This window comes from Geospiza fortis, unplaced genomic scaffold (assembly GCF_000277835.1).
Source record: "Geospiza fortis unplaced genomic scaffold, GeoFor_1.0 scaffold11, whole genome shotgun sequence".
NCBI classification, from domain to species: domain Eukaryota; kingdom Metazoa; phylum Chordata; class Aves; order Passeriformes; family Thraupidae; genus Geospiza; species Geospiza fortis.
Window position 1 is genome coordinate 16,151,915 of NW_005054304.1, and position 11,041 is coordinate 16,162,955.

Genomic DNA, 11,041 nt, shown 5'->3' on the forward strand with positions numbered 1-11,041 from the left:
TTTTTTTGCAATGGCAGTAATGTGCTTCTGGGTGTTAGCTGCATGTTGTAGATAGCAATGCACCTCAGGTTTCTGAAACCTCAGAGCAAGTGGCACATAATTTTGCAGCACAATTATCTGCTGTAATCATTCTGCCTTGTTTTATCACTCTGACAAAATTATGTCTTTTGCTGGGATGGGAGCACTACACCAGCCTTTCTGTCTGAAGATTTCTACAAGATAAGTAATCATTCTAAAAAGCACAATCAGTTTGTTTTAATGGTGTGATTTCTCAGTGTGGTTGATGGTGTGATTTACTTGGTGTGAGGAGTGTCAGTGTAACTTTAGGGTTAAATCAATTAACATTACGATATTAATGAGATATTTGTTCTTCCTGCAGATTTCTTCTTTCATAATCTTTAGCAGGAGATTAATGTTGGTTTTCAGCTTGAGAAATTCAGCTAATAAAGCAACAACTGATAAGAATGGCAAAAGCTTTAGATTTTAGTTGGTCTGAGGAAAACAGCGCCAGGAGATTTTCTAACCTTCTTGTGCAATTTGCATTATTTTCCTCTACAAAATACTTATTTTTTGATGTGTCTTTCCACTGCATATTAATTACTTGAAGTGATCAGAACCCCATATAATCCTTAATTTTTTACTACTTTTTCTCATGCTCAGTCTAAGGTTTTATTTGAAATACAGTGTTGATAACCTTCTAAACACCATTACATGGTTCTATCTATCCCATTGTGAGGATAGCCTGAAATAATTTTTCCTAGACAGATGAATTACTCCTCCTCATCTCAGCATGGGTTATATATCACAACAATATAGATGATGTAAATATAGGTGTTTGCCAACTCATTCAAAGGCTATAGAACCAAAAATATCACCAAGTATTTCTACACAAAATGGCAAAAATAGGCGATGATTACTCTACAAAGAAATGTGTAATTCAAATCCTTTCCACCCAAATTCTGGGTCTCATGTCCAGTAGAGAGGGGCAGCTTTTGACATGATACATGGCTAATGCTTCCATGGCCATTCAAAGTCCAAAAAGCAATAATTTGGGGGTTTTCTTTACCCAGGAATTCTAGACACTCTGAAACTCCTGCTAAGTTGTCAAACCTCATCTGCCCCTAACTCCTGCAGATGCTCATAAAGTCAGAAATGTGTGGTGTATCGAAGGAAATGTTTGGGACCAGTGTACAATTCCACTGTTGTTACTCATTCTTGCAAAGAACTGTTAAAACCTTTTTGTGAAAACTGCTGAAGTCTTTGAATTATGGAGCTTTCTGGACATCCTATAGAGTCCAGATGGAGTCTGGACATCCTCTGTTTTGACTCAGATCATATAACCCTTGGAAGTTGTAGCTACCAAAGGCTGGCTGCCCAGAAAGGCTTTTCCAGCAGAGCAATTTTAGGTTCTCTTTAGGAAGTTTTTTTTCTTATAAGAGTAGTTTATAAATATATTTGCTGTTATTCAGAAGATGGCAAATGTATTTTAAAAAGTGTTGGGCTTGCAACAACTCACTAGTTTCCAACATGCCAACAACAATAACAAAAAAAGGACTTAACTCGAGATCTATGCCAAATAACCCAGTCCTTGAGATGTGCAAGGGAAGGACACAGCACACATACTAGAGACAAAAAAATCCTCCAAGTGCATGGTAGTTTTTTGGTTCTCTGCACATTTTATCCTGTCTAGTTCAAATGGCTCCAGAGGATTCTGCTACTTTTGCAAGCCATTCCCAGTGCTAATGGAGTCATGTGGCTGGCATGTCTTAATGCTCTTGAATTTAGGTGAACTAGTGCACAATTTATCTTACTGACTTAGAGATGCTTTCTTGTAGTGCACTGTCCGCTTCTTCCCTATTTGCTTTCAACTTGCATTTCCAAGAGCTGGCAGAAACTGCTGTTTCCAGATGCAAAATGCAAAGTGGGGATTTATCATTCATGGGAGGAAAGGTTGAAGAAGAGCAGAAAGGTGTGTGTAGGAATGGAACAGCTTATTCACAATTGTAACAGTAATTGTCATGGGAATGCAATTGCTGTAATTGCCAATAAAAATACAAGGGATGTCTATAGCTGTTCACCAGCATGATGGCTTCCCAGTGCACTGACAGGGAGCTGGGATTTTGACAGGCCTGGGAATCCTGAATGTGAGCCACTCTGTTCCCCTAGGAAGCTGTTTTTCTGGGTGGAAGCCAGCGTGGCTAATGCAGCAGTTCCCACTGCACTTTGGTAGGATGAGTCCTCAGGGCTGACACTCTGTTTCAAGTGCTCTTTGTAGTAACTTTGTTTTTAAATGGGAATACTTCGTTACATAAAGCTTGTGAGAAGAGTTTCAGTTTTGCATCTGACCTTAGCAGTTGTATCAGATTGGTAGAAATTCAGAACAACGTGAGTTATAATCAGCTTGGCAAGAGAAGGTCTTCATCAGCTGTATGTGCCAATTAGAGAAATGAGGTATTTTCGAAGTGTTCCCTTCATCCTTGCATGTGAAGTAACTCCGGTGAGACTGTGCTGCACGCAGGGCTTGTGAAGCCCATTTGGGGCTTTCCCTTTGGGATATTCTGTACCATTTAACCTTTGTTCTAGGCAGTGTGGAAAAGATGAAGAGAGTCTCAATGGACGAGTGAGCATGGAATTGCATTAACTATAGAAGCAATTTACAGTGTTTCCACAGAGTTTTCTGACAGGAACTGCTTTTTGATGTTCCAGAGGCTTTCAGAGCTTTGTCAGGAGCAGAATGGCATGGGCGGGTGTGGCTAAAATGGGTGTCTGGGCTGATCCCGGATGTTCTAAAAATAAATACATCATAGCAGACACTGCAGTGACCCTTTCCTGAATTATACAATTAGTCATGCTGCTGGAGATGCACTTGGGTCACAAACATAGCACAGAGCTATATGACTTTCCTAACTTCTGCAGCACATTGAAAAGGAGAGCTGCTGATTGACCCGGGCTCAGCTTCCGCTCTGGCTGTTCTGTATCTGCCCTACCCAAACGTGCTCTTTCATGGGAAACAAAAATAGGCTTGCCACTAGCGTGTTAAAGGAAAAGCATTGTAAGCATTACCATTTTCTCTCTGCCTTCTGGGTGGGGGTGACTTGCACCAACACTTATCCCTTCTTGTTGCAAGGGAAGGGACTCTGCTTTATTTCTTTTTCTCCCTCTGCTCAGCAATGCACAATATGTATAAAGCTTTCTATATAAAATTGCACCCTCTAAGGACATTTTTCAAATTTATTTATCTTGACTAACACAAGGGGAGGGGGTGACAGTTCATTTTCTGTACTATAATATAGTCCTTAGAAACTCCTAGCTTTTATCTTACATGTGGACGAACAAATATATCATAATCAAAGGGTGACAATCTGATGGTTTAAATAGCTTTAAAGGGTTTAATTAAAACCTATTAAATACTTTTAACAGGTTTAAATAGAGAGAAGTGCAGAGCTCGGAGCCTTCATTCAAGGAAGGCTGGAGTGCTGATGAGCATGCTGAGCACATTTATTGTTCTATGGAGTGCAAACAATGTACTCATCCCTCTGTAGTACACAGTAATAGAGATATCCACCAACCTTCACATGAGCAGAAGGCACACTGAGAAAACTTGTGATTAAAAGCCTTTCATAGGGAGTTTGCTTTTCTTCTAAGGCAATAAAAAAACCCCATAAACTGGCTATTTAAGCGCCCAGATTTCTATGTCCACACATGCAGAGAGGCAAATCATGCTGTGCTTGGGTTGTTTCAAATACTCAGTAACACAGGGCATTCATCCAACATTTCTCATTAATGTTTTGAGGAGGGGAGCCCTCACCAACCTACAGCCACGCCGGCTGAGGCTGGTCCTTGGCATCTGCCTTGTCAATATTTCTCTGTGCAGCAGGTCCCTAAGCAGGAGCTGTTTGCTGGGTGCTGTGAGCAGGCTTTGTGAGAGTCTTTTGCCTTGGGGTTGGTGATTCCCAGGAGCTCTCTGCTAGTGCTTAGTGTTGGTCATGCTAGCCCCATGCCTGGGTGAGCAGGAGGAACTCTGGGGCAGTGCTGGCACCAAAGCTGCATTTCCTGCCTTCTCTCTGTTCCCTGCTGGAAAAATTGTGGCAGCTACCTCCCTTTCCTTCCTCCCCTCAGTTCTTATTGCTGGCTGCCTCCAGCCCACCCAGTTTATGTTTCCTCTGCAGAAACCAAATCCCACCTTGCCCCAATTGCTGCTACCCAGTCCCATGCAATGCGGGAGGAGCCCTGTCCCTGTCTCCTTTTCCAGCTATGGGGCTTTACATTTATGCTCTCCCTTCCCTAATATCCATCTCTTTCAGCTGTTTTCAGGTGCTTTTGCCCTTTGTGGAGAGAGTGTTTTGTGTCTCTGACCGAGGAATTTGTGTCCCTGCCTTTGTGTCCTTCCCTATGCTCATGCCTGTAAGTTTTCCCCAGTCTTGTGCAGCAGGCTGTCTCTGTCGTGTGACACCAGCCTGCACACCAGGACCAGCAGCTACAGAGAAGAAGTCGAAAGTTGACTTTAAGTGTAAAATCCCCCCATGTAGGATTTGTATAGTTTGTTTTTAGTTTGTTGCTGAAGAGAGATGTGACTGGAAGGAAGGTGACAGCTTGGCAAACCTCAGGTGGTTTCCCCCCTCCCTAGGCAGCAGGAATCACAGGCTTCCAGCTGGTTGGCATCAGGCAGCAAAGGATGTGGCCTTTCTCCCTGCCTTATGGTTTTAGCATTGCCTGCAGTATCTAAATACACCTCACAGGGATTCACCTTAAGCATGGCCAGTGTAACTCTGTTCAGGGTCTGCATTGTCCTTCAAGCTGCCGATGTGCGAATTTCACAGCAGAGGGAATCCTGAGGTGGAAAATGCCTTATGTTGCAGGAGGCTGCATTAAGAGCTTTTGCAGCAGTGCAAAACCATTGTGAGACCAGGCTGGAAAAACACTGTGCAATTCTGGCTTTTGGTGATAGTGAAGTGGCAGTGACCAGCATGGGGCTGTTACTGGGGACAAGCTTTTCTTTCAGCAGGGACTGTCACAGCCTGAGTGGTTGCGTGCAGGTCCTGTTACAGGCACAGCTGAATGTGTGTGAGGCATGCCACACTTTGGGTATTGCTTAGTGTACTAAAGAAATGTGGAAACACAAAGTTTGTGGGGTTTTTCGAGTTTGCTTCAAATTCATGAAGCTTGCAAATGGCTTTTTTTAATTTAATATCCTTCCACACACTTATCTGCTGTATCAGCTGTTATCAGCTTCAGCCATTCACAGGATTACATCAGAACCTTGGTTCCCATTTAAAATCTAGTTTATGTGACTATAGAAAGAAAATCTTAAGTATGAGTCCTTAAGGATGAAACGCTAGAGACTATTAAATACTAGAAACAGTATTACTTCTATAAGATTAATTCTTTCAGAGAAAAATACCTGGCAGGGGGGTTATTCCCTTTTTTCTAAAAATTTATTTCTGGAATATTTCATTATTTTTTTTTTTATTTTTGCTCTTTGAATAGCAAGAAAGGAGTTGATATTTCCAAACAGCACTGTTAAAATTGCACTTAAACCTCTTCTATTTGTTTATCTGTGTTTTTGTTCTTTGGATAATGTATGAACCTTTATACAAAATGCACTACAAAAGAAAAAATAAATTTATCTCAAGAGTTAGGGTAAATGGTCATGCACTGGAAATAAAGACAAATGAGTAGTGAAAACAGAAATAGGAGAAGTGCGAGGACTGTACTGGGCCTGGGGAAAGGTGAGATAAGAGAATGTAGAGATAAAGCAGCATTAAATGAAAGAGGAAACATAATAGACAACAGAGCTCCAAGGTAAGAGTAAGCCAGTTGTTTACTTGATGTCAGGCAGCAGCTATTTCTTGGGACCTCTGAGTTCACAGATCAGTAGATCAGTAGCAGGGTGTCTACAAGGACAGCTATCATTTTCTTGAAAAAGGACTTTTTTTTTTTTTTTTTTTTACTGGAACGGTGGTTACTGGAGGCTCTTTCATGGTCACAAGGGCTGGCAGAATTATCATGGGCTAGAAAGAGATCACTATTTATTCCTGTTGGTGTGGAAAAACAGAAATCAAACCAGCAACTTTGACTTCTCCATAACTTGTGTGTAGTTGCAACACAAGTTGTAGGGTCACACAAAAAAACCATAATAAAATATCCTGAAAGAGATGTTATAGATCAGATATTACGAAGAATTTTTTTACTAGAATTAGAGTAGAATTAGTTAGGGTGGTGAGGTACTGGAACAGGTTGCCTGGGTAAGCTGTAGATGCTTTTTCCCTGGAAATGTTCAACACCAGACTGGATGAGCTCTGAGCAAACTGGTCTAGTGGAAGATGTCCCTGCCAATCTCCTGCTAGGAGATTGGACCTAGATGATCTTTAAGATCCCTTCCAACCCAAACCATTCTGTGATTCTATGATAATACATAACACACAAACATAATACAAACACCTGTAGGTTCTTTATAACCTTGAAGCAAGGAATTATCATGTGGAGGTTTCCTCAGGACACCTCTTTGGTAATTGCTCCCAGGTATAGCCTATGGAGCATTGGTCAGGTTTTGAGTGGGAATATATTGCAACCTCATCAGCAAAATGGTGAAAACACCAGCTGCTGACTGTTATGCCAGCAGTTTGACACTGTTGAACTGAAATACCTGCAGAGTTTATAGTCCAATTCCCTTGTCCATTACCTCTCATTCAAACTTTAGTGGACATAAGTTTATTCCTTTGTCTTGGCTGCAGCTCCTCCTGCACCTACTGACTGCTGTTGTTGTGCCTTCCATTAATCCTTCCCTCTCTAGGCTGAACAAATGCAATTTTTGCAATCCTTCCTTGAGAAGTCATTTTTCTCTAGACTCCTGATGATTTTTATGGTTCTCCACTAACTCCCCACCTCCAGGAATCCACATACTTTTTCACATGCTTCTGAAGCTGGACCAAATACTTCACCTGAATGAAAGGATTTAGCCATGTGGTTTTGTCTATCTAGTGCAATGTCAAGTGAAAGAAATGTCAAACAGGCCCTTCCAATTGTTATCTGTAGCAAGAGTGACTTTTCCATAAAAATAATTTCTTTTCAAAGTTAGGTATTGATGCCAAACCAGACAGCACTTTAATTCAGTAATTCATGTAATGTATATAATCAATATATATTTTGAACTATCTATTAATCTTTAAAAAGGTTTTTGCTTTGGCATTTGGTTTTGTATTATCTGTTTCATGTGGTGTTTTCAACTTTGTGGTTTGCAACCTGTGGTATCCTGTGGGGTATAAACAGAAGTACTGATATAATAACATGCAATCATTCCCTTTTTTTTATGTCTTGATAATAGCAATAACAGGCACCTAATTAACACAAGGTCAGAACCTATCTTTCCAGTGTAAAGGTAAAAATAATAAGAGAGGGAGAGAGAGAGAGAGAGAAAAGGTTATGAGAACTCCAAGCTCAGATCTTAGAGACTGAAGCCTACATCAAAGCTGTAGTCTGAGGACAACTGTGGCCATCAATCAGTCCTGTCTAAATTCAAGGGCTCCTTCTGAATTTAAAAGAAGAAAGTAAGTTCAGTGTTTTGGTTCATCCATTTCAAAATTTGAAGACTAATGCTTTCATTTTAGAACAAATATATAATTTAAATCCAACCTAGGAAAGACAATAAATGGAAATTTTGTGAACCTGGAAAGAAACCCCAAACAAGCCGCAACAGTTATTCTTTTTTCAGTTTGGTCTTGTGGCCATGTGTCACATGTTCTTGGATCTTAATTCCTTCATATTTTTCCCTGTGACCCTGTCTTACTGTCTCCAGACCTTTCTGTCCTTCTCGTCTTCCTCTCTTGTTATGATTCTCCTAGTCTGGACTTCTTTTTGCCTTATTATCTGCTTTAAAACATGGGGGTTTGGAGGGGGGGGGGGTTGTTTCTTTTTTTTTTTTTTCTTTTTGGAACTTACCACCACCAGCATCCCCCCTTCACTCAGCGCAGTGTTGTGTCTGAGAGCCTTTTAGCTCCACGTGTGTTCTCTGGAGACAAGGGTGCTGCATCATGGCTCACCCATGCTCTTTTAGCTGGGTTTATTGCCGGCAAACACAGCAAATGGCAGTAGTTTCTGTGTGGAAACAGTGGCTGAGTAGATTTTGGCTACTCCTATGTCTGAGTACATCCATGTGCTCTCATATCAAAGGGATCACTGCATTCAAATCTGCTAAAAAAACAAGCAATTGTAACTTTACTTAGTTGTCCATAATCTGAGCCTGCAGCCAACCTGACATGATCAGAAAAATGAAGATTTCTGTCCCTCTCTTTGTCTATCAGCCATCTCTAATGGTGAAAATTATTTTCTCTGTCATTTTTTTTATCTCTTGCTTTTATCCCCCATAGGATTTTCCTTAGTTACAATTTAACATTGCAAATAAGAGCATAATAAGCCACCAGTTCTATCATATCTTTTAATCAAACAGATCCCCCCCCCAATCCTGTCAAGGTTTAAACATTTTTGCATGATGTGTTCAACTTATTTTTAAAGTGTAGTTAATTATTCACCATTTTAAGAAAACAATTAATTCATAAAACTCTATTGTACTCTGTTAATTGAATTTATCTTAGTTTATCTCCAACCTGTGATAAAATCAACAAATAGTGAGTCATTATAGAACTGTGACTTATATTCACTTTTTTTTAAGTTTTGAGGAAACCTTGGCCTATCAACGCAGTTATTAAATGGAACACCTTTAAAGGATGAATAATCTAAATATTGCAATGAGCTTCCTACAAAGTCATGCTGAGTTAGAGGAAGAGTTTTGGGAAGAGTGAGTTTGGGAATGAGCTGATTGGCCAGCTAGTACATTTAGCTGGCATTATAGACATGGTAGCTACTGAGATATGTTAAAACAAAACCAGCTGAAATGTAGGCACTGTTGAAAAAACATTCTGTTCTACTGCTGTGGCCTTGTGGTGTGGGGGATTACAGGAGCTTTGTCAGCAGCACATAATGAGAATGAAGAGATGGAAAAATGCTTGCTGTTTAGAGAAACAAGATTGCCTTTAGGTGTCTCTGGATAAAATTTGTTTTCCAAGTTTTTCAAGTGTGGGCTATGAAGCATCACTCTGAATGGATAACCACGTGGCAAGAAAACCTGTATTTTAAATGCAGTGTGCGCGAGTCTGTGCATGATGTGACTGTGTCCACGTGTTCTGGGGAGTAGAGCTGGGGCAGCAGCAGGCCCACAGGGGACTCATTTAATTTTATATAGGATATGCCCATATTAAACTGGGCCAGCATGTGCCATGACAAGGCATTTTGGAGGCAACAGCATACCTAGAAAAGATGCCCAAGAAAGTGGGGCTCGCTGGGAAGGGGCTGAGACCCATTAGAAACATGCAGGTGCCAAGAGGACTGATAGCACACTGCTTGGAGAGGAGTTGTAAAGGCTCATCTAGTTAGACCTTAAAACATTTCTGCAGAGCCCCTGCAGTTGTATTGTGTTGTGTGGGGTTTTTTTCTGGGTTAGATCTGTGGCTCTTGCAGGCTTCGGGTGCTGCTCGTGAAATTTTAATCGGAGCTCAGTACACCAAGCAAAGGGAACAAAACTGACTGTTCTGCCCTGTAGCCAAAAAAAGAGAGAATGCCAGCAGATATTACCATGAATGGATTTACACAAGAATACTGACATGCTGTCCTGACTCAGTTTAGCATGTCTGTATTACAGCATGCTAATGCAGCCTGACAGGATGTCATGCTTCAAACCTGACAGCACATGGGGATTAGCCTGTGCCATTTTCCTCTCCCATTCAGTTACAGAGTTGATCTATTCCTCCACAAACGTACCCATATTTGTCTCACAGCAGTCTAAAATGGTTGAGAAATGCCTGTTTCTGAGTCAGTGCAGCTTTTTCACCCCTTTCAATACCCCCTAACTTCTTTTAGTAAAAAAATATGAACATCACAGCAATAAGACTGAAAATCTTGCTTGAAGCCAAAACACTTTTTGAGTTATGATGTTACAACCTTGCAGCATAGTAAGAAGAGACAGAAATTATTTTTCTTGTTGAAGTTTCTTTTTTGGATTATTTATTTGTTTATATTGAAGTGCCACCTACTAATGATGTTTTAAGACTGGCATCATTTATGGCAGTAAAACCCCAACAGCTGGATCACTGTGTTGAGGGCAGTGGGGAAAGTCAGTCTTTCAATGTGGTCCTTCTTGAGCCATGTTCTGGGAATTCTCCTCTTCCTCTCACATTTAGGCATCAGGGTGATGCTGAAAAGCCCTCCTGAAGTGCTTGTGCTAGCCAGGGAGCTAGTACAATTTTGTTACTTCAAGGCAGGAGAAGGACTGCCTACTCCTGTGGCCAGTTATGTTAGTTAATCCTCCACCCTGAAGTCTCAGAGCAGCTGTGATTGTATTCAAGGAGAGGAGGAGATAGCAAAAACCACTTTAATTGTCTCCATTTCTCCCCTCCCAGCTAGTCTGGGAAAAGAGCATGCAGTCCAAGGTGGGAGGCAGCAGCAGATGCTTCCCATTACAGCAGTCAGGGCAAAATGAAGAGATTTAGGCTATAGCTTGAAAATGTTGGTAGCAGTGTTATATGATTTGGTTGCTTCTGCTGATAAGCTTCTGAACTTGATTTTCCAGAAAGGTCCATGCTGCTCTCTGCTATTATGATTGTGTAGTGCTAAATAGTTCTGGAAGGTACAGAAGTGATATGATTCTTTCTGTGTTTCTTTCAGAAGATGGCATTCAAACCACTACTGTCAAGACAACCACTTCTGCAGTAACATCAAAAGCTGGTAAGACTTCCAGTTTGCTGTTATCTGGTGTTCTGAAGATCCTGTTGTCTTTCTGGCTTTCAGCTTTTCCAGCTTCTGGGGGAAACCAGGTGAATTATTTCATCCAGGGCGATAAGAGCAATGTATTTCACTGATTCTCTTATGAAACTTTGTTGCAAAGAAAGGATTGAAGTATCTTAGCATGGAGACACTTAATTTGAGCAGGCTGCACTTTTTGTTTCAGGTGAAAAAGGTTCTTTGTGTTCCTGTGCTCTCAAGGAGCGGT

At 40.9% G+C, this 11,041-nt stretch overlaps 1 protein-coding gene across 3 annotated transcripts in view; it reads left to right on the forward strand.

Moving 5' to 3' along the window:
* Window positions 1–11,041, forward strand: part of EMCN (endomucin) — a 53,634-nt gene that overhangs the window by 5,563 nt on the left and 37,030 nt on the right. For 2 of the 3 annotated variants that reach the window (XM_005418182.2, XM_031066515.1), the window contains exon 2: window positions 10,717–10,776. In XM_005418182.2, coding sequence (XP_005418239.1) covers window positions 10,717–10,776 — 60 coding nt within the window. The remainder of the gene's footprint in view (window positions 1–10,716; window positions 10,777–11,041) is intronic. The other variant, XM_031066514.1, reaches the window with a different exon arrangement.